Genomic DNA, 23,470 nt, shown 5'->3' with positions numbered 1-23,470 from the left:
TGAAGCTGACAGATGCAGGGATCCATCCAGTCATCCAAGTGAAGAAGGTTTTCTTACCTCCAGAGAGCTCACAAAAACAAAAACAGCTCCAATCAAATGGGCTTGTTCGGAAAGGACGTCCTTGGAGAAGTTCCGCTTGGCGTAGGGAGGCCAAACTCCCCAAACTGCACCAAAAGGAGAAGCTAAGCAAAGATACCGTCATACCGGACCTATACAGGCCATCGGCCGGTGCCCCCACAAAACCTCCCCACCAGGTATGAAGTCCACATACAGAAGATTTCTTCTTTAGATCTTCTTTTTTTTCTATAAATATTTGAATTTTTTTCTTCATGGCTCCAGTTTTCAAGGATGGATGGTGTCATCCTTGCAGCCATGGATGGAGAAGAAGCTCCTCCACTGTGGCCCTGACATGGGGGTGCAAACTCAGCATTTTCCCAGGAATTCTTGGCAATCTGTGAAGAAGAGGAGAAAAAGGATGAAGCTGACAGATGCAGGGATCCTTGCTCTCAGTTAAGTCGAGACGGTTTTCTTTTTTACCTCTAGACAGGTCCTGGTTAATTTGCAATGTCCCCAAAAAAACCCATTAGTATGGAATGGATCGTGATGGAGGTCAAATGGTCACATATCGTGGGACGCCATAAACGAGGGAACAAACCTAACGGGGGAAACTGGAGAAGTAAATAAGTAAAACAAGTTCAATAAGGCTGGTGTGTAAAAGAACGCTTCTGATCTTTTTCCATTTTCTTCTCTACTAGGTGTTATTTATGTATCAACACCAAAGAAAATCCCCAATTCTTTGAAACGGAGGTGAAAGTAAGCTGGTTATTCTGTCCTATTTTTATAATAATGTAGGACATATAGAAAGAAAATTAAGCTTAAAAGGACATTTCTCACTATTTCTTTATTTTAATCGTTGTGAATCAGGAGCAGACAAGAAAACAGTTTCACCAAGTCCTATAAAGTGATTGGTGTTTGATTTAGGCTCAAAATGGCACGATTCCAATTAAAAGACCACTTGGAATGCTCTTAAAATGGATCAGAAGATGATCTGATTGGGTCTTAAACTCTACTCATTTTTGGTGTCTACGGTGATCTTTTAAACCTAGTAAACTGTTCTGTGCTACAGTTTCATTTGATCCTAGTTTTTATTTTTCCCCGTAAGAGAGAACTGGCCTACCTTTTTTTGACTTTCGTGATGGAGAAGTACGGACAGTAGAGCCCTGCGCACAACTTTTTTCTAAAGCCCGCTCCCGCCCGCAGAATTTCTGACCAATCCCCCCCCGCTCCCGCAACGAATGCATTACATACCCGCCCGCACCCGCAAAACTCCCAGAGATGCATTGATTTTGTATCGTCTTCAGTCCCGCAGGGAAAAAAAAAACACGTATTTGTGTTGATATTAAAGAGATTCATGTCCCTCCTCCAGCCTCATCTTTTCATGCATTCCTCTTATGTGTAATGTGCAACTTAATTATTAAATCTATTTTCACAAATCCTGTTGTTCACTGAAGCTCACACGTTCCCAGATGTTTTTGCCATGGGGAAAGTGGGTGGTCCTCGGCTCAGGGAAGTTCTGATAGAGTGATGTTTAGCTTCTCTGGTTCTGAAGGTTTTGGAGGAGGTTCTGCCTTCGGTTAAAAGTTTGCTTGTGTCCGTGCGCAGACAGACGGCCTGAAGCGCGCTGAACCAGCTGGTAAAGACGCAGGTCAAACAGGTTAGATGACAGTGGCGTTCACGGAGCTTCAGTACATAACACTCCAACAGCCTTAAACAGCCTAACGTAGTCCGGTATTATATATTCATGAGATATTCATGGCAACACTGATCCCGCGGGGGGGGGGGGGGGGGGGGGGGGTGGTTGCTGCCCGCAGCACAATTCAAACAACCCAATCCCGCGAGATTTGCGTTCAATCCCAATGCAGGCCTCACGGACAGTGTTCTTGAGTAATGGACTACATGCCGACCTGGCACGCTAATGCAAGTCAAACTTCTTTACCTCCATTTCATTAGGAAGAATACATTATTTGCCCCACTGTCAGGTATTGGTTCAATTCTTCATTCTTCCTTTTTTTTAATACTCCTGAAGAACAGAGCTGCCAGGTCCCGACAAACCTGCTGTTTGCTGCGGTTCTGGGCTGGATTGTACATCTGTAGGACCAGGGCTGAGCACTTCTGCTGTAAAAGGGCTTTAAAGTCCCACTCTGATCATCTGTTGATCTATTTTAAAAGCCTTCTCTGTGGAGGAGCAGAAAAAACAAATGGGCGAACTTGAGACAGAGACGAACGAGTTGGTACCCAAGAATGGAAATCTGCAGTTTGCAAACGGACCTCTTGATGAAGTCCTTTGCACAAATTCTTAAGACAACGATGAATAAAAACTGCAATAAAAGTGGTCTATATTTCGGTTTAGATTATGTTAGGAAAACCAGGAGCTCAAGAAAAAAGTGGAAGAGCTTGAAGAAGAAAAGCAAACACTGTCAACTCCGGTAAAACTGCATCTCAAAATTTTAAAAGCATATCAAGCCATCTTTCATCTGAATCCTTTAGGAAACTTCTGGGTCCTCCTTTGATTCCCCGGCTGCTCAGACCAGCACTGCCAGGGACTGTTCTCTAAGGTCCGGACATCACGGACATCTGCAGGGTTACGGGGAACTTCATCGACGGGCTGGAGAGATCCTGCAAACCAACCATCAATGAATAAAACCTTAATAATTGTAAATCAAACTAATGAGCTTCCAGACATTTGGAACGTTATCAAGAAACATTCAGCTCACCTGTTCAACAAGGTTCAGTCGGTCTGCTCTGCTGCGTTCACTTGCTGCTGCACTGTATGCTCACTTCCACTTTAACCTTGTAAATTTACAAGGTTTTTTAGTGTAAATTTAAGAGACTTTTTCTTGTAAATTTACGACTTAAAATCGCATATTTTTTTATTTTATTTTTTGTGGCCCTAAAACGACGTCGTAGTTAAAGACTTACTTCCATTATATTCATTTATTATTTGTTCCCCACCAGCTTTTTGGGTAACATGGATTCCATCAACTAAACACACAGATGTAATACCCATCCCATGTCACTAGAGGACTATCCACACACACAGTTAAGCGTCGGGAAAAAAAAGTTCCTTACAGTGAAGAAAAGGGTTTAGTCTTTTTTTTTCCAGGCCTGATCGATGCTCGGCTGCGTTGTGGCAAAAAACCAAAGAGGGCCTTTTCACCTGTTAAGCAAGCAAGAAAGAAACCGTGCACGTCCTCACGTAGCTGATGGTTAGAAACTGTTGGCGGGAGAAAATCTCTGCAGGCAAACTCAGCGGTATCCGACTGCAGCGGGACAGAGGAGGCGGGAATCTCTGAGGCCTGGGGGTTGGAATCAGCTCAGCTCAGGTGTGCTCGGTCTCCCACAGGGTCCAGATAGACTAGTCTATGGTCAAATGCAGAAAAGTCCCCTTTAGAACTTTGGACATTTGCTTTGGGTCGTTTTTACCTAGCATAGACTAACCAACACGTTACAGCATGCTAACGCTAGTCGCAGTTAGCATTTTTAGCTGCATATTGTAATGAATAAAACGAGCGGTTAAACACATTTAAGAAAATTATTACTTACATAACAACAGTTTCCACATTTCTAAACAGAAAGTTGACTCTGAAAAACATCGTAGCTCCAAGAATTAAGCTCCGCTCCTCACCAACGTCTGACTCTCTCTGCCCGGCAGTGAAACGATTTTTCAGATCGTTCTCCTTAGGACACACCCACTTATCTCTGATTGGATGGATCATTATACAGACAGATTACACAGCAAATCACATCTCGGAATGACAAAAAATACATACATGTTAGGTTGTGGGGCAAACTAAAACTTTTACAACATACTAGACCAACAAACTTGATTTCCAATGAAACTTTAAACAAAAAACAACTTGTTAACCAAACCAACAAGTGGCCATTGAACATTTTTAATAAATAATACATTTTTATCTTTTAATAGTAGCTTAGTCTGTTTTATTTTTTTATTTTGACTGGGCTACACAGAGAAAAGAACTTAAGCAAATTAAAAAGGGAATCAACTAAACAAGGATTGGACAATAGACTAATTTCAGCAATTTAAGCAATATTTATTTTACAGGTTCATATCCTTAAAAATAATTATTTGATTATAATAATTCTTACGTGCTTGGCCTCTGAGTCCAGCCTTAGCCGTTTACTGGATGGACTCTGAATAGACGACGATGTCTTGAGAATCAGATGAATCAAGGGATGATTGATGATTGCTCAGAAGATTGTAGCATAGGAACAGAATCTGAAAGAAGACATCAAACAAGTTCTTTTATCAAAAAAATTAAAAATGTGATTCACACAAACCAGTGGCATATTTGGTGGTTAACACTCCGACAGAAGGATCCTTAACTACATCCTGAAACACATGATCATCTAACTCAGACCCAAAGCTGTCAACAAGCTTTCCACCTTTGGTCACAGCAAGGACAACACATTTTGCAAATGGTGCAAGGAAAAAAACAATATTATGTAAACCAGATTCATGAAATAATATTCTTCAAACACCAACATATCTAAGAAGTCAAGGACAAAAAAACATCCATAAAGCAATGTGTGGATTAGAAATAAGGAAAAAAATACTATCAATTATAGTTAGGACTCAAAGCTTTCAATTAAAGGCTAATTTGTAATATCAATCTGTTTCCTGCAATCCTAAACTCTTTTAGATCAAGCTCCGTTGTTCTCACATCACCAGTCTGGTCTTCATCAACATGGTTCCTGCAGCTCATCAGTTCTCAAAATCTTAAAAAGGTTCAATGTTACGGCAATGACACAAAGAGCAAACATGTCCTTTACAATAGAGCATATCAGATGTTCATTATATATATATTCATTCATTTTCTTGACCGTTTTTCCCTTTCGGGGTCACGGGGCTGCTGGAGCCTATCCCGGCCACTTATGGGCGAAGTCAGGGGACAACTATTATATATATATAATTGAAGACCAGTTTGAGGGAGTTGGTGGTATTTTAAGCTAGGTTTTCACTCGACCATGTTAGCCGTCTAGTGATTGAAATACTGAAGATAAAATACTGCAGGGAACAACCAACAACCCTGTTTATTTGACATAATATATTTTTGAAATAGGAATATAAAAAAGTTATTACACAATAAATATTCCTCGCCGTAGTTTTGGGTGGTAAATGACATTTTGACCAAAATCTCCAGGAATGGTTTGATTCAAATGTGAAGAGGTGGGCGGAGCTTCGTCTCCCCAGCATGTCCTGGGTTTTCACCGGGGGCCTCCACCCTGAGGGGACATGCCAGAGCCCCTCCCAATGGATGTGTCCAGGAGAAATCTGAACCATTCATCTTTCTGTCCGTTTGCTTTGAGGCCCAGATCCTCACCTGCTGCTGGCTTTGGTTCAGCAGCTGCTGACTGGAACGCTGAAGCTCAGAGCGTCCGGCGCTTTCATCTTCTGCACATTCAAGTGTGGAACAGATGCAGAGAAAAGCTCCAAAGTTCTCAGAGGAGCATTGATTCAGCAGATCTTTAGTTTCTGGAGACCACTTCAATGGAAGAATGAAAACCACATGGATTCAAGCTGAAACTCTGTCAGAGTCAATAAAGGTTTTTCAAAGACAAAGCTCTCCTTCACTGTCAACACACACAGATGATCAGAACAGTTCTACATGTGTCTGCATGTTCTGGGAAGTTCTCCGGTTCCTCTGATCACGGCTCCAGCAGCGTGTTTCAGGAACACGGATGATCCAGAACATGGGATCAGACTGAAGTCAGCAGCTTTCAGCTCCTTTTGGGCTTCAAGCCCAGAGAGAAGACAGAAATGTGAGGAAGGCAGAGAACATGAAGGCTTCCTGACAGCAAAGAGAAGTTGGAGCCAGAAAGACTGGAACCGGATCAGGACCGACTCTGGACAGTCCTTTTAGTGGTGGATCCAGACAGAAGCAGCAGAGACGTGAGCTTTGAGGAGCCACTCTGCAGCTTGACCCTCTCAGATGTCAGCAGCTGTTTGTGTCCTCAGATCCAGTCAGACACCAACATGTTCCTCAGAGAACAGCATGTCAGCACACACTGCACACGCTTGGATCCATGCAGACGTGTTGGAAGCCAGAGCTTCAGGCCTTCAGGCCTTCAGTGGATCTGTCCGTTCATGCTGAATGGGAGCAGAAGAACGTCTGTTTCAGCTCTGCTGCTTCAGCTCCACTCAAACTGCTGGGAACTCCAAACTCTCTCAGAGGAGAAAAACAGCAGAAAGCTTTCTGCAGCTGCTCTCACAGTGGATCTTCCTCTGTCTTCTTCAGCAGCAGATGATGAAGAGTCACTTTCTTCAGGTTCCTCTCAGTCCTGACCTTCATTCCTGATGGACCAAAGCAGACTGACAGCAGCTCTTTAGCTCCACAAAGAAAACTCTGCAGTTTCCCAGAAACCTTCTGAAGCAGAAAAACCAGGAGACTTCCTGTCTGTCTGTCTGTCAGTGTTGGAGTCTTCCTCCATCTTCAAAGGATGAAGCTTTCTGCTTTGGAACCTTCCAGAAAGCCTTTTGAAAGCCTCCTGATGATGCTGGAGGACAGGGAGGAGTCAGGAGGATGCAGGAGCTCCCAGAGGAGGAGAGGCAGGAGGAGCAGAGGGAGCGGCTGCTGGAGCAGAAGCGGCTGCAGACGCACTTTTGGCTCTGGGCTTCAAACTTTGATCAGGAGGAAGAGGAGGAGCTAAAGAGGAGCAGGAATGCTGGGAGTGGGACTGGAATTCACACTGAATCCAACATTTAGGGACAAAAATGGCGTCTTCCAGAAATAAATCAGAATCCTTTATTGTCATTGAACGTTGACGTTATAGAATAACTGTATTTACATCTCTAACAAAAAATGAACAATATGTGCAGAAACTGCATAGCATAGTAGATATTGTGTTGTTGCACAGAAGTCAAGATATTGCACACATGTGTAGTCAGAGATTTAGCATTTGTATAAAGTCAGAGTGGGTGTGGTTGGTGGAAGTGTGTGTATTCCGTGTGGTGATTTCCTGTGGAAAAAAGCTGTTTCTTAGTCTGTTTGTCCTGGTTCTGATGGACCTGAACCTCCTTCCAGAGGGCAGCAGTTCAAACAGAGAGAAAGCAGGATGGGTGGAGTTAGTGATGATGTCAGTCACTCTGCTGAGGCAGCGAGACTGGTAAATGTCCTTCAGTGAGGGGAGGGGGCAGACGATGATCCTCTGTGCTGTCTTTACCACTCTCTGGAGACTCTGCCGTTCTGCTTCAGTGCAGTGAGAGAACCACACTGTGATGCAGGAGGACAGGATGCCATATTTACAACACCCCTTGTGGGCCCTCTTTTTTCCCCGGGGTTCCCCCCTTCTGGGCGGGGGCGGCGGGCCCCTGCCTCGCTCCTCCCTGGACCAACCGTTGGCCGGGCGGATGGCTGCCTGGAGTGCGGAGTGGGTCTCCCTTGGGGGGTCCTGGCCCGTACCTGGGGTTGGGGCGGGGGGATGCCCGGAACTCCTGGGTGGTGGTGGGGTGCTCGTCTGGGGCTGTGGGCGTCCTTCTCCGGTGGGGCCCTGCGTTGGGTTCTCCCGGCGCGGCGGGGGGGCTGCTCTCCTGGTTGGGCTGGGGCGGCGCCCTCTTTCCCTCCGTGCCTCCCTGCTCTCTGGCTCTGGGGGCCTTGCGGCGGCCCTGCTGGCCCTGGCCTGGGTGGCGGGCTTGGTCGCCCGGGCGGCGGTTGTTCCCTGCCGGTTCCCGTGTGGTGTTGGGGGGAATCCGGCTGCCGCTGCTGGTGCGGTGGGGGTCTTGGGGTGGGGATGGCTGGGCACTCTCCCTCCTTCTTTTCACGTTCCACCATCCATTTTAGAAGAACATAAACACTCACCTGAGCACAGGTGTCAGCTCAACAGACTGAATGACTGAAATATTTCACACTAGTTGGTTTTAAGGCATAAGTATGCGTGTGAACACTATCTGTTTTGTGTACATGTCGACAGGTGGACATTTTTGCAACTAACAGGTGTGTTTATAACATTTGAGTGTGTGTGTGGACAGGCTCCGCCCTTTTTTTTTTTTTTTTTTTTTTACATTTGAACCTTACCATAATGATTAACAACCAGTAAACTTGTTGCTTTATGCTGCTTCATGGTCTTATCCCCCTTCCCCTCCTATTATCACCCCCTACCCCCCCCTCTCTCTATCGTCCCTCTCTCTTCTTCCCCTCTTTCCTTTTCCGTCCGGTCCAACACCAAAGATTTTCAGACATGTTTGAAATTAATAAAGTTTGGCCTCAATTACAAAAGGGGTTTATTCAGACATACCTTTGGTTTGTCTGAAGATTAATAACCCCTCTTGTTAAAGTAAAATATGTCCAACCCAAGAGGCCCTCAGCTCTCATCTGTCTGCCTAGCTGTTGGACAGGACAAGTTAAAAAAAAAAAAAAAAAAAAAAAAAAAAAAAAAAGAAGAGCCTGCCTCTTCCAAACATAGAATGTTCAACAACTAGAGCTAAAAATGTCTGTTGGTAGATTTCTGGATGTTGGCCGTATCCCAGCGAGCAAGGCCAAGTCAGCCCCAGATGGTTTCAAAGTGGACAGAAAAGGTTTTTAGGAGTTTCTAGAATGTTCAACAACTAGAGCTAAATGAAACTAGTGCATGAAATGACAAAGAACTTCCTGTTTGAAAGGAATCTCATGATGGCTTCCACCTGTCTCTTTGCTTTTCCTTTCTTTTTTGGGTTTCTCCTCTTTGGGAGGTTACACAAAACTGCACTTTAACCCAGAAGGAAACAACAACCGCTCCACAATCCCTGAATCCCCTACAGCCTTTATCGAAACATTTACATTGACCATTATCACACATTTGATTGACTTTTCTCAGAGAAACAAGCACAACTTCCCGTTTGTTTGTGTGTGAAATGATTCCAAAAAGCCATGTGTCATCCTGGAGGGACTGGTTTCTCATCAATGCAGACCACCAAGTTTCTCTGCTTTCTGACCATTTGGTGGCTGGTCGGCCTTTTGGGGTTTTTGTCAGGGGAAGAAGTGAACCTGGGCTCCAAATATTGGAAGACACTGATCTAAAAGTACTAGGACATCTGGAGAAAGCTCTAGTTCTGCTCCAACTCAGTCCAAAGCCCTGAAGATAGAGCTCATTCAGATGAAGAAAGAACAAGTCAACAGATGAAGAAGATTTCAGGAAGTTTCCATTCAACAAGTTCAAGTTTCCACAGAGCTAGCTTAGCATCCGTGTTCTGGACCAAACCACTGTCCCTCTGAAGGTCCAGACACAGAAAGGCCCAGAGTGACCCCCATTTCTCCAGTGGCTGACTCCGCCCCTTAGGACGTCCCCCTGTGTGGATCAGTGGAACCTGCTGCAAATGCAGGCTCTGGTTCTAACTGCTGGATCAGAAGTGGAATGGGAGCTGTAGTGGTGTGTCTGCAGCTGGATGTGGAACACATGAGGGAGGGGTCAAAGGTCAATGTTGTCAGTCTATTCTCCAACAATGCTCCAACATCTTCAAAGGTTTCTGGTCCCAAATCCAGAGTGGAGCTGGTAGGACGTGATCATTTCAGCCTCAGATTTGGGATCTGTCATCTCTCTGCCACCGTGACACCGAGTGATGAGTTCAGGCTCCAAAGCGGCCCCATCGCTGGCTTTAGGGACTATTCCAAAAGCTTTCAATGATGGCGGGGAATGAACATTAGGAACAGATGACGGCTTGAAATGTCTGCTGTTGGTTTCTGATCCAGACAGAAATTCAATCAAATGTCTGTGAATCCAGGATTTCCTTAGAATCTTTGACTCTAGATTCAGATCCATCTGCTTCAAAGGATGAAACTGCAGCTAAAAGTCTTTCAAAAGTCCAAATCCTCAAAGATGAAACAGAAAGTTCCTAGAAAGTCAAATGAAAAACAATCAGATTGTCTTAGATAAACCCGTTTGGAAGTTAAAGCATAGAAACAAAGAAAGTTCCAGAAGCTAAAAGCCTGAAATCAAGAAAAGTCCAAAGAAAAACAGAAATCCCACATTTGGATCAGTAAAGACATGAATTCTCCAGAAAGATCCAGAAACAGCTCTGAGCAGCAGCCATGAAGGGACTGAGAACAGACGGACATCAAAGCAGAATCCAAGCAGCACCTTCATCCTGATGAAGCTCCGCCCTCTGACCTTCAGCAGTCATCTCCAGGCTCCGCCCCCAGTCTGTGACGGCTGGATGATGCTGTCCTCCACCTGCAGCTGGACCTGGATGTTCTCTCAGACCATGTGGCCTCATGGATCAGAAGGTTGAGGGTTCAAGTCCCTTCATGGTTGAAGTCAGACAGAAAGTGAAGAAGAGGGAACATTCAGAGCAGTTTCTGTGCTGTTTGCTTCCTCATGAGTCCCGTCTAGATCAGGTCTGGATCCCAGTCAGAAAGGGATCAGGAAATCTGCAGATCAAACCTTCATTTACTGAAATGGAAAACATCAACTGACTTTCTACACATTCTACTTCCATTCATCAAACTCCAACAGGAAGAAGATTTACAATCAATCAAATCTGTTGATTTCCTGACAAACCTTGTTTTCTCTTCCTGTTTGAATGTTTGATTGTTTCCAAACATGAAGAGAGTTTTTTTTTCCTGTTTTTAGCTTGAAATTTCTGTTGAAATGTAAAGGTTCATTCAGAATTCCCCAGTGGCCTCATGTGGGAGGAGGGGCTTCATGAGATGGGGGCGGAGCTTGAACATACACCGCTTCCTGGAAGCCAAACTCAGGCTAAGTGGAGGAAAAGTTGGGATTTGTGGTGTTTGTAAAGATCTGGAATGGTTTCCTCCCACAAAAAGGCCTTTTTCTAGTTTCCTGCAGATGAATTCTTTTCCTGCTGGGAGTTCTCATCTGGGTTTGCAGATTCTTAGTTGGAGGAAAACTTGGAGCAAATTCTTCCCAGAAAAAGGATTTTCTCTGGAGTGAATTGACATGAACAGAGTGAGTTTGGACTGAAAGCAGCAACAGGGAGGAGATGTTAGAGCTTCATCAGAAAACAGCTTTCTGGAGGAGTTGGAAGACGTCAACAGTCACAGTGATGGTGAGGAGGAGGAGCTAAAGATGGAGGAGCAGCAGGAGGAGGTTCTTCACTGAAGGACAGCACAAGTCCAGCTTGTCAGTGCTTTGCTGATTGGCTAGTTGGATGTGTTCTTTGATGAGCTTTTCAATCTGACGTCTGCTTGGAGGACTGTTTTCATCCTTTTGGATGATTCCACTATTTGAACCAGACCTGGAACTAGAAGAGACTCAATGAGAACAGAAAGACAAGAAAGGATCCAAACCAAACTCTTCTTCTGTCTGACTTCAACCATGAAGGGACTTGAACCCTCAACCTTCTGATCCATGAGGCCACATGGTCTGAGAGAACATCCAGGTCCAGCTGCAGGTGGAGGACAGCATCATCCAGCTGAAGAAGAGGAGGAGCTTCTGCTGCCTCCCTCAAAGAGGAATGATAATAAGTCAACAATAAGTCCAAAAGTCAAAACAGACCCCACTGATTCATGTGAGTGATCAATTAGTGTAACACAGATGTTATGGTGTCGGGTTTCAAGCAAACAGTCTGGCCTCTTATCAAAATCTGTTTCCACAAATTCTTTTGAACATAGTCAGACTGTATTGCTAGTTGGTACCACAGTGATCCATCTGGGTTAGCTCTTTTTATTGCTAGGGTCCACTTTTTCCTGAAGTCTGAGTCCATTGGAAACCTGCAAGAAAAGTTCAGTCACTGAGTCAGAAATGTATAAATCTATATTACTATATTAGCCTAGTCGTAGTATAGTGTATATAGGTCTAACTAAATAAAGTTTACATTCATGTCGACAGCAAATTATACATACATCATGCAGCATGTTGATAATAGCCCTGCAGCATCATGCATGGAAACATGTGTTCTATTAATAAAGCTCCTGCAGCAGTAAGAGAAAAAATTATAGTTCTTACCTGTGAAATGTTCTGCCTTCCTCCTTTTTAGACTGATTTTGGCAGTGGAAACTTGCACAATGAACTGGCATTTTGCAAAAAATGAGTTCACATGCATGCACTGCACACTCAAAAAACGTTCACTTTGAATGAACATAAAAAAATTATGGAAAGGATTTCCACATGATTAGATTGCGTTACTTGAACAAAAATGAATCATGTTGGTCCTACTTAATTTATTTACGTTGGCTCAACTTAATATATTTAGGTTGGATCAACTTAATGTATTTAGGTTCAAACTAATAAATTTAAGTTGATTCAATTTAAATAGAGCAGTTGCACCCAACTTTAAATTGATATTGTTGCTCACTCTAAAAAGAAAAAAGTTGATCCAATTTAATTGAATCACTTCAATTGGTCACACATAAGAAAATTAAGTTTATTTAACTTAAATTTCTATTTTTTTCTTTAATTTTATTTACACATCTGTAATTGGTATGTTGTTCCAAAGTTACAACCAATGGGTCTTTTAATTTTCACATCAATGACATGAATTACCCAGCAAAGTCCCACATCACAAGCCAGGAGCTCAATTACCACGAACTTTGTGTTAAGTATTGGAACATTAACATTTTACCACACAAGGGGGTTGGTCATCATCCTCTACCAAACTTTAACTCATGGTGCAAAAAAAAAATAAACATAACAGTTTAAATCACTAGTTAAAACAGAGTAAAACAGCTAGACAATAAAACCCATGGACAAAAACTCACACTTAAACCCCAATCTGCCCAGATAGACAAAGAAAGTGGTATCCCACAATTCCTTGCGATTATTAATGCATCCAATTTAATGGTATCACGTTGGATCAACATGATTGAAATTAGTAACTTTTAAATGGATTATTTTTATGTACAATCGACATGATTCATTCACGTAAGATTTACAAACATAAAATTTTCTGGTTGAAATGACAAGTTACTTTTTCGTTAACTTAATTGGCTGGTAATTTCCTTTTTTTGAGTGCAGCAGTAACTTGACCTCACCAAGATGGCGGTGCTCTTTTCCCATGAGGAACCACGTGATGTCTCCTCTAGTGAAATAACTCATTGGCCGGAACCGGAAGTCTCGCCCCGTTCACCCTTCTCCAGTTTGGTTGCTCTTTTTCTGGTCGAAAAAGATTAGTCACACCATAATTTTGTTAATGAAAACTGTCACTTTCTCTTTTATTTAACAGTAAAGTTGAAAAAAGCGATTTTATGCCGCCATCGACATCCTTATGTGAGCGACAGACAACACTCCACACCAGCTGGTGGCGCTAAAGCACCATGACGCTGTTAGCCAAACAAAGAAGAAGAACAGCACGAGGCGCTAGCAGCGTTAGCTTGTTAGCAGGCTAGCAGCGTTAGCTTGTGTTCAGAGGTCGGTGGTGTTTTGTTGGGACGTTTGTGAGGTTTTTGGACAGAAAGGACGATACGTGGTTCGTGTGGGAACTCTCAGCATTTTCCAAAGTGTCGTAAATGAGTGAAGAAGTGTTGAACGGAAAGACAACGTGGATTGCTGTGATTGTGAGACTAGCAGATGATCGATCGGAGCTGCAGTGAAGAGGACGGCGGTGTTTGTGGGAGTTGGAGCTGAAGATCGGAGCAGGAACCATGTCTTCAGAACCTCAGGAAGGTTCTGTCAGAGAACAACTTTCTGCTGCTGAAGGAACCATCGTCCAGAACCAGGAGGAGCTCTGTCGTCAGCGCAGACTGCTGGATTATAGCAGCTGGAACCCGCAGCTGCAGCTCCACCGCGTAGGTATGTCACCTTCATCACACAGAGAAGACCTTTGAGCTTCATGCTTTTCTTGTGTTTGGGGAACCGTCTGTCACTCAGTGGCGGTTCTACACTAACATACTTTGGGGGGGGGGGGGGGGGGGGGTGTATTCTATGTGGGTGAAAACCAGTGCTAGCTCGATGCGGGTGGGTTGAGGTTGTGTGTGTACTGAAACCGCTTTGTCTTATATATATTGTGGCGTTTCAAAGAATGCAGACGCTGGTTTCACCATAAACCCCTCATTTATTTCGAACATTCGGTTACTGTCGGCCGTAACCACGCCGTATAAAACAGGGTCAGCCTTCCCAACTAAAAAAACGAGCTTCCCTCCTAGTCTCGCGGCTTTTTCTCCCGTCTCCCGCCACGCTCACTGTTCTCCGTAATCAACAGAGCAATTTAGCATCTATGGCGGGCGGGCGGGGGGGGGGGGGGGGGGGGGGGGGATCGGTGGTGTGGGCTCTGTCTGCCAGGTGAATCGGGGCACGCGGACCACTGCTACCGCTGCCTGTTGCCCAACACCAGGATCACCACGTGCCTTTAGATTCCTCAGCTCATGCTAATAATGTCATTCTTTATGAACTGTTGTAGACATTTTGATGACGTGTCTTTATTTTCCATCAATGTTTTCTTTGTCTGCCTGTGGTTTAGTTGGTGTCAGACAGACAGAAAGACAGCAGTAATTCAGGAAAACAGCTGCACTTTATGAGATCAGAAATAAACAATCCATCATTTAGAGAAAAAAAATCAGCACGTTTTTACCTATTTCTTCAGACTAATAACATTAAATCTATTGGTGCTGCTGTGTTAATGTTTCAGATCAATTTAGATTTAATATTATTTATTGATTGAAATATTTTTTTCAGCATCAAATGGTTCAATTGGTCAAAATGTTGCTAGTTTAAAGAAGGAATGACAGATTTTTTTTTATTTCAGGCACTTTCAGCTTCTTTTCTGTTTTAGACTAGAACAGGGTTTCTGTGGCTAAATAAAGATAATATTTGTTAAAGTGGATTTATTTTGCTTTTTTCTTTTGTGAATGTTAAAAGATACAATTTTAGGCATACGTACACAAATTTTATAGATACTAACCTAATATATTGTGACCGTGCGAGTGTGTGTGTGTGGGGGGGGGGTCAGGGGAGGTGCGAAACATTTTCTTTTTCCTGGGGGGGGCTGCGGTTAACCGCGACACCGCGCCCCCTGGTGGTTCATCACCGCGGTGATCGAAAATTTGACACCATCACAACTTTAGTGGAACGATACACTAAAATCTCATTTCGGTTCGATACAGAGTTTCTTAGGGCTCGGTTCGATACGTTTTGGTTCGGTACGGCTGTTTAACAAACCTGCCTGATATGAACTGCTATTTTATAAACCTATATCTTATTGTTATTTATTGTGTGTGTTTTGCTGTCGGACGCCTGAATTTCTCCCTTGGCAGATTAATAAAGCTTTAATCTATCTATTTTCTGTATTTTTTCTGTACAAAAAGCCAGAAAATAATTACTTGCAAAATGCATGTATTGGTTTTATATAAAAATAAATAAAATTGACCTCTGTAGGTGATCTGCTTAGTAAAAAAAGAAAAACTATTAGCTGCCAGGAACTAAAAACTTTGGATGATTAACACTGGCCTGAAAATTTAACTTGCACATTTATTTTCTTGTAGACCCGATTGTTCCAGTCGGGTCATGCCGTTTTAAGAGCTTTAACAGATCTTTTCTGTGGCATACACTATTTTTGTGTAACGATGTCAACACAACAGCATTCCCCACACAGGAGAGCGTAAGCTAAGCATTAGCCATGCTGGTCCTGTGGACATGCGCGCTGTCACCTCCATCACGTGACAGCTGTTGAAGCTGAACTGCAATGATGTTTCTGACCGTGGAAGATGGATCTTTCTTCGGGGTTCACTTCCCTGTTTGGAGTTATTGCCGTTCTCCATAACTGAGCTACACAAACTGAACACGCGCTCACACACACATACACACACACACGCTCCCCCCCCCCCTTCCTACAGGCACGTGAGTGCAGAAACCGGTGAGTCTCAGCGGAATACAGCGAGTAACATTAGTTCCGCCTCGACGCAAAGTTAATACATTTGCGGGGGGAAAATAAACGAACCGAAAACCGAAACGGTACCAGGGCTCCAGACTGCGAGCAATTGGTCGCATTTTGCGACCAAAATTTGAGAGTGTGCGACTGAATTTTACATCCAGTCGCACATGCGCGACCAGTAAATTTGCTTCCCCCACCCTTCGTATTTTTTATACATTAAACGTGGAAGGGGCACGTCAATGATCAATGAAATAATTAATGAGACGCAAGTCCACACGGACGCAGGCAGACACACACACTCGCGCACATACTCATGAAACGCGAGCACGTACACTCGCGTGATGCCTGTGTGCGAGGCGGCCACTGCGTGTGAGAAGAATAGGGAATGCCACTGTGAGTGGCTAAAATGCGTGTAGGGGGAGGGGCCTAGAGATAATCGAGTGCGCGTAAACATCTGTGGGAAGGAAACTGAGACAAATATCAAAACCTGATATGTGCGTCTGAACTATGAGCAAGCGAACTATTGATTCGTTCTTCCGACCTGCAGCTAGTGTACCAGTGCCAGAGTGTACAGCAGGGGTCTCAAACTCGCGGCCCGCAGGCTATTTGCGGCCCCCAAGATGATATTTAGCGGTCCCCGCCTTAATATGAAGGTTTAATGTTACTGCAGCCCGCCAGTTTGTATGAATGACACTTTTTCATTGTCGTGCGCGAAGCTGACCAACCAATCACAGTGGGGTAAATGACTCTTGGGGGCGGGACAATGACAGGGCTTGAAAGCAGGAAACCTGACAGCCCCCTCCCCGGACCACATTAAGGAGTTCCTTACTTTCCTTTGTAACGTATTTATTCGCTCGTAATTTTCTAAATACATGCAGTCCGTGCTGAACTTTTCTCTGGGCCGCACAGAACCGGAGGAAGGTTTAGGTTTTGGTTACGGTTACGGCGGCGCAGAAAACGGTCCTGCGCGGTTGTTACGGCAGCTCACCGCTCCCGCGGGAGTCGGGTCAGCTGAGGAGCATAAATGTCCCACACCTACATGCGTGACAGCAAACGGGGCTTGAACTTTAAACACGCTCGATCAAAAACAACATTAGTTTTAGACACACTGAAAATACGTGGGGAAAATGCAACGATAGACGTGCTTGACATGAACCAGCGGCTCGCCTAGATCGTTGGGGAGACCGGGGGGGGGGGGTGGGGGGGGGGCTGTGAGATGAAAGCGAATCTGCAGCAAGACTGAAGGAGGACAGGAAATTGGAATTGTCCTTAACATTCAATTTAGTTTTAATATTCTTCTCCCCCTTAGTATGATCTGTGTTATTATATATGTTATGATTATTTTAATGTTTTGTGATGTATGTAGCCTTTTTTTAATGAATTGGTATTTTAAATTATTTTAATTAATCACTCCACTACAAAAACCATCAGGACACATGTCCCATAATGCATTGTTTTGTAGTCTGTAGAGCAGCTTTCAGTCAGTTCAGTTTCCAGCTGTGTCCGGGTAGGTTTGCCCCTTGCTCCCACCCCTTTCTCGATTGACAGTTGATGTTGGAGCAAAAACAAAAATATATGTCACACACCAGGGGCCTGTTTCACAAAGGAGGTTCAACCAACTCTGAGGTCAAACCTGAACTCTGAGTTGGTCAATCGAGAGATTGACAACTCTGAGTTTTCAGTTTCAGAGCAGCTGATCCGCGTTAGATCAATCAACTCTGAGTGGACTGATTCGGAGGTGAGCGTGCGCACCGCGTCTATAAGAAGCCATTATCAATGGAGCGCAGATATCACGAGTCACCATGGCAACCGTGAAAACAAAGAGGTCTGCATATTTTTCGCCAGCTGAACTTGACGTGCTGCTGCAGAGTTGCAGTGAATATGAGCACATATTCCAGAAGAAAAGCAACACCGCTGCATCTACAAAACAGAGACAGTTAGCGTGGAAAACATAGCTGCTCAGGTTAATGCCTAAGTTTGCATTTAAATCATTGTTATAAATATTGACTGTAATAACTTTTTAAATAGCGTAAGGTGTGAAATAAAAAATGGTGATATTTAGGTGTACTTTTGAAGTGTTATTCCTGGTGTAATTGCATGAAATGCTGCATAGTGTACAGAACCAATCTGGGGGGGGGGATGCATTTAACGTCGGTAATGTTTAGAGGACTTTTTTGTTAACCTTCCCCTCTAGCAAACGTTGGTCATTTTAATATTAATACATGCAATTGTGTTTTTAAAAGTGAACTTTTGTCTACTGTTGAACCTTTCGCTGCGCAAAGACTTCCTTCTTTTCTCTCGTCTTTCCGACCGTGCGTGGTCAAAAGCGCAGGGGAGATTTCCTTCAGGGCTGAAGGGAATTCTCCTTCGGGGTTCACTTCCCGTTGGAAACCCTCAACCTCCAGAGCGGAATAAGAATGACTCCAAAACAGTTATTCTGGGAATGACACCTTCTCCGTCCTCCTCATCCGTGCTCACCCCACCCCCCCCATCTGCACCTGCAATCGCCCCTCCCCTTGTCTCTCGTGGATTGCACCCCGCTCAGCACACACACACTGCAACACTACCCCTGTATTGATCAAGTGGTATAGGTTTATATGGGATTAAGAAAGTAAGCAGTGCTAGAAAATTGTGTTTCCAAAAAGTAATTGTTACATTAATCTAATTCAATGTCCCTGATTTCATTTTCATGTAGATGCAATCCTGCAGGAATTAAAAGAAACATGGCAGCAGCTAAAAATGAAGTATAAATATATTTGACATATGAAACATCTACATAGCAAGACCTAATGTTGTTTTCATTTTATATATGTGATTGACTGCAACGAAAAACGGTGACGCTCAAACAAAAACGTATGGGGAAATGACAAAACATCGAGTCGAGGTCTCAAAATCCTCGTACGACGTAAATGTAATTCTCTACGAATTAATGCAGCCTCCTCGTCTACTGGGTCCTCCAAAAAAGGACAAGCCATTCTTGTCACTTAGATCGCGTGACGGAAATGTGGGCAATGAAGGTTGAAGCGAAATATAGTGCTTCGTCTTTAAAAAGGGGAGGGGACCGGCAAAAACTTCGAGTTTGGAGAATAAAACCTGCTCCCGACCAGGTTAGGTTCACAGCATAAGTAACCATGGACACTGACTCCGAGTAAAAGTTAACTCTCCTTCAGAAACGGGTTTGACTTACTCTGCTTTCTCTGGTTTGACAAACCTCCGATTCTGAAACGGAAAACCCAGGGTTTCCCTGATTTCCGGGTTTATGAACTCAGAGTTTACACTTAACCTCCTTTGTGAAACAGGCCCCAGGTGATCTGCGCAGCGTTGAGTTCACCTGGGTGATCTCAAACACGCTTATTGTGCATCTTGGCTGCACCTATTTGGTGTCACAAAGATAAATTTGTACTGTCATGACAGCGATGCTTTTGTTTTGTTGCATCTTCAAAAGTGCAGAATAAAATGTGACACTGAATTTGAAACAGCTCATTGTAATTTCTGCATCTATTATTAAAGCACTTATTAGTAATACAGTGGAAATTAGTAGATTTGGTTAGAATGTTGATTTACGGTATGCGCCCCTAAATTTTCTGGTTGCGCCCCTAAAATTTTCAGTTAGGGGCCACTGTGCTCCTAGTGAAAAAAGTTAGTCTGGAGCCCTGGGTACGAACGTGAGCCGAACCGAAAGTGCTGTACCGAAACGGTTCGGTCCAACTACGTGTACCGTTACACCCCTAATCATTACCATGCAGAACTCTTGAAAATAATAAACCTGATCTCACAACAATCTCTGTGTATTCCATGCACTGTATGTGAGATGTACACTGACACCGCTCCATGTAGCGATGAAACAATGACTTTAACTGGTAGCTCCTCCCACACATGGCTGCAGTGTTGAGCTTTAAAGAACACAATTTCCAATAGGTGGGGCGTCACACCTCTAACTACAGGTTATATGACAGATCACTTCTGTATCGTTTTGGTACATAACCTGAAGTGTATTTTTACTGCTATCCTTTCATACACATTTATTTAACTGGACAAATCAACTATAACGTCACCCATAGACCTCTACAGACTGTTACCTAAATTGTCAGCTAACATTTAACTCCGCCATACTGGATTAAGTAGTTTTTTACCCTCTTGTTTTTGTTAACACCCGTGGTTTAGTAAATGTTAATAAATAAACGAGTAAAAAGTTTTATTGTCTAATGTTAATGAAGCTGTTAGCCTATCATCACATATAATGTTGTGATTACATTGTTAGAGCTTTTCTGTTTTTCCCTGTCACCCGCAAACTTAAGGATGTTCTTAGGTCCATGCATGGCATTACCATTGCAACAACACATCATCAGTAGGGTAAAGCTAACCGGTCTCATGACGGTCTAATCCCAGCTCACGTTCCCTATTAGTGGGTGAACAATCCAACGCTTGGTGAATTCTGCTTCACAATGATAGGAAGAGCCGACATCGAAGGATCAATGGGTTTGCAGTTTTGATTGATGATAGAGAGAAAGGGGCTCAACACAGCCCTGTGGCAGGCCAGTGCTGAAGATGATGATGGGGTTAGAAGATGCTGGGCAGAGGGAGCTGGTGTTGAGTTAGCCTTGGCTTAGCTCTGACACCTCACACCATCTTCACCCACTTCCTCCCAACCAGGTGGAGTTATCAGCCTCAGTTATTCTAGTTTTTTTCAGGGACTGTTCGAATACTTTCAATAAAACCTTTAAAGATGAAAAAAAAGAAATTGTTGAAGATATTGGGTCTGGGTCAATGTCTACATCCATTGTTGTGTATTTTTTCATTTTTGGTAAGGATGTGTGCGCGGCTGACTTAAATATTATTTTCTATTAAAATTTGTGCAGTTCTTCACTTTCTTTGATTGTGATGACTTTTGCCGGTTCAGGTGGGACGTTTGATTTAATGAAGACTTTGCAGTGTGTTGTCCACATCAATTTTCTTTTTTTTTCTTTTCTGAGAAACTGTGCTTTCTGTGCGATTTCCATTCAGGTAGACTTGATGCTGGCTCTATTAGGCTGACTTTCTGTTTTGTTTCTTTTCTGTTAAAGCTGCTGTGTACATTCGATAGTTTAACCAGCGTTTGGATTGGTTCTTTGTAGGACCTGTCTCTCATCTATGGACGTTTTACTTGTCATTTTTATGCAGCATCTTTGGCTCCTTTTCTCATTTTGATTCGCCGGTCCAAAAACGGCGATCCTCGTGTCGTCTCCACCGCATGCTGAGCTGTCTGGTTCTGCTCCACCCTTCCTCCCTTGGTGCCAGCTGGTGTTTGGACGGCCATCCCCCTCTGTGTTCCCCAGAGAGTCCAGCCCTAAGCTTCGGGGAACTAACATCAGCACCCTTGTGTATGTGTCGGCTTCGTACGCGGCCTCGTCTTTTTTGGTTTTGGTTTGGTTTGGTTGGTTTGGGGGTTTATGGCTTGTTTGTGGGGACTTGGTGGTGGGCTATTTCCAGGGCACCATTTTTTTTTTTTTACGTTTCCGAGTGGTCACTCGGACGTTTTCATGTTTGACGCAGTTGCATTTGGACAAAATTGTTGGTAACCCTCAGTTAAAGAAAGAAAGTCCACGATGCTCACTGAAATGACTTGAAGCGTTCAAAAGTAACAATAAATTAAAATGTATTGAAAATTTAATCTTCAAAATCAGCCATTACTTTTGAGTTGTTGATTAACAGAATTATATAAAAAAACTAAATGAATAGGGCTGGACAAAAATGATGGTACCAATAACTTAATATTTTGTTGCACAACCTTTTGAGGCAATCACTGCAGTGAAACACTTTCTGTATTTGTCAATGAGCCTTCTGCACCTGTCCACAGGTATTTTGGCCCACTTCTCATGAGCAAACTGCTCCACTTGTTTCAGCTCCTTCCACAGATGTTCAATGGGATTCAGACCTGGGCTCATAGAATCCACTTCAGAATAGTCCAACGCTTTTCTCTTAGCCATTCTTGGGGTTTTTTGGCTGTGTGTATTGGATCCTTGTCCTGTTGGAAGACCCATGACCTGCGACTGAGACCAAGCTTTCTGACACTAGGCAGCACATTTCTATCCAGAATGCCTTGATAATCTGGAGATTTCATTTGAGCTTCACAACTTCAAGACACAGTGTGGCAGATGCAGCAAAGCAGCCCCAAAACAGAACTGAGCCTCCTCCATGTTTCACAGTAGGGACAGTGTTCTTTTGGTTGGATGTTTCATTTTTGAGTCTACCAACATAGAGCTGATGTGCCTTACCAAAAAGCTCCAGTTTGGTCTCATCTGTCCAAAGAACATTTTCCCAGAAGCTTTGTGGCTTGTCAACATGCATTTTTGCAAATTCCAGTCTGGCTTTTGTATGATTTCCTTTCAACAGTGGTGTCCTCTCCTTGGTCGTCTCCCATGAAGTCCACTCTGGCTCAAACAACCACGAATGGTGCAACTGACACTGATGTACCTTGATCTAGGAGTTCACCTTTAATGTCTTTGGAGGTTGTTCTGGTTTCTTTGGATACAGTTCCAACTATCCGTCTCCTCAATTTGTCATCAATGTTCCTCTTCCATCGTCCAGGGAGGTTGACTACTGTCCCGTGGGTCTTAAACCTCTGAATAATATGTGCCACTGTGGTCACAGGAATTTCAAGCTGCTTAGAGATGGTTTTCTAGCCTTTACCTTTACCATGTTTGTCTATAATTTTGTTTCTAATTTCCTGGAACAATTTGCTCCTCTTTCTGTTGTCCATGTTCAGTGTTGGTCACACCTTTTCACCAAACAGCTACGTGACTATTTGTCTCCCTTCAAATCGGCAGACTGACTGATTATGGGTTTGAAAACGGCTGTGATGTCAATTAAAGGACATACCCTAGTTCATCATGAAGTTTTGCATATGGTGCGTGATTGGAACTATAATAAACACCAGCCAATGTCTTCTTGGGCTTATTTAACCGAAAGAAAGCAAAGAGTAATATATTTCCCGGACAACTATAATAAACACATTATTCAAATTCAAATTAATTTTATTTATATAGCACCTTTCATGACAGCAAGGACAGCTCAAGGTGCTGTACATAAAAACAAAATCAAATGCAATAAAATACAATAAGATACATTAAATTAGCCCCACACAATAAAATACACAAAGACAAACACCAGTGGAAAAAAAATAAATAAAGATAAACCAGAGAAACCAGAAGGCGCCGTCTGCCCTGTCCTCCTATTGGCAGGGGTGTCAGTATAGACCCAAACACCCCAGCCAAGGGTGAGAAAACACTCGTAAACAGTCTAATAAAATAAATATGTGTTAAAATATCATAAAAAGTATACAAGTAAAATTCTAGATATGTAGATGATAAAATGTCAAAAATACAAGAATAAAAATTCTAGATTAAGCAAATAAAATGATAAAATGATGTGATAAAACAGAAAAAGATTGAAGAATAAATATTTATAATAAAATATCATAAAATATAAAAGTAATATATATATATATATATATATATATATATATATATATATATATATATATATATATATATATATAAAAATTAAACAAGTAAAATGTTAAAATTATGTATTAAAACATCATAAAACATAAAAAGACATAAAATCTAATTAAAAGCTAATTTAAAAAGGTGTGTCTTTAATTTCTTTTTAAAA

General features: G+C 43.0%; 2 protein-coding genes across 3 annotated transcripts in view; one reads left to right on the top strand and one right to left on the bottom strand.

Annotated features, from left to right (window-relative positions):
• Nucleotides 1–23,470, bottom strand: part of LOC144989280 (uncharacterized) — a 160,981-nt gene that overhangs the window by 10,887 nt on the left and 126,624 nt on the right. The window contains exons 4-11 of the mRNA XM_078941432.1: nt 4,168–4,297; nt 3,604–3,759; nt 3,130–3,420; nt 2,775–2,850; nt 2,329–2,676; nt 2,113–2,235; nt 538–655; nt 58–452 (exon numbers count right to left, since the gene is read on the bottom strand). Of these exons, the coding sequence (XP_078797558.1) occupies nt 4,248–4,297 (50 nt within the window). The 3' untranslated portion in view covers nt 58–452; nt 538–655; nt 2,113–2,235; ... (3 more) ...; nt 3,604–3,759; nt 4,168–4,247. The remainder of the gene's footprint in view (nt 1–57; nt 453–537; nt 656–2,112; nt 2,236–2,328; nt 2,677–2,774; nt 2,851–3,129; nt 3,421–3,603; nt 3,760–4,167; nt 4,298–23,470) is intronic.
• LOC144989024 (NACHT, LRR and PYD domains-containing protein 12-like) overlaps nt 13,603–23,470 on the top strand; it is a 166,787-nt gene continuing 156,919 nt past the window's right edge. For both annotated transcript variants that reach the window (XM_078940688.1, XM_078940685.1), the window contains exon 1: nt 13,603–13,740. The gene's annotated coding sequence lies outside the window, so the exon portion shown is untranslated. The remainder of the gene's footprint in view (nt 13,741–23,470) is intronic.

Source organism: Oryzias latipes, chromosome 2 (assembly GCF_053564925.1).
Source record: "Oryzias latipes strain Hd-rR chromosome 2, Olatipes_Hd-rR_3.1".
Taxonomy (NCBI): Eukaryota; Metazoa; Chordata; class Actinopteri; order Beloniformes; family Adrianichthyidae; genus Oryzias; species Oryzias latipes.
This window is presented reverse-complemented; position numbering and strand designations above follow the sequence as displayed.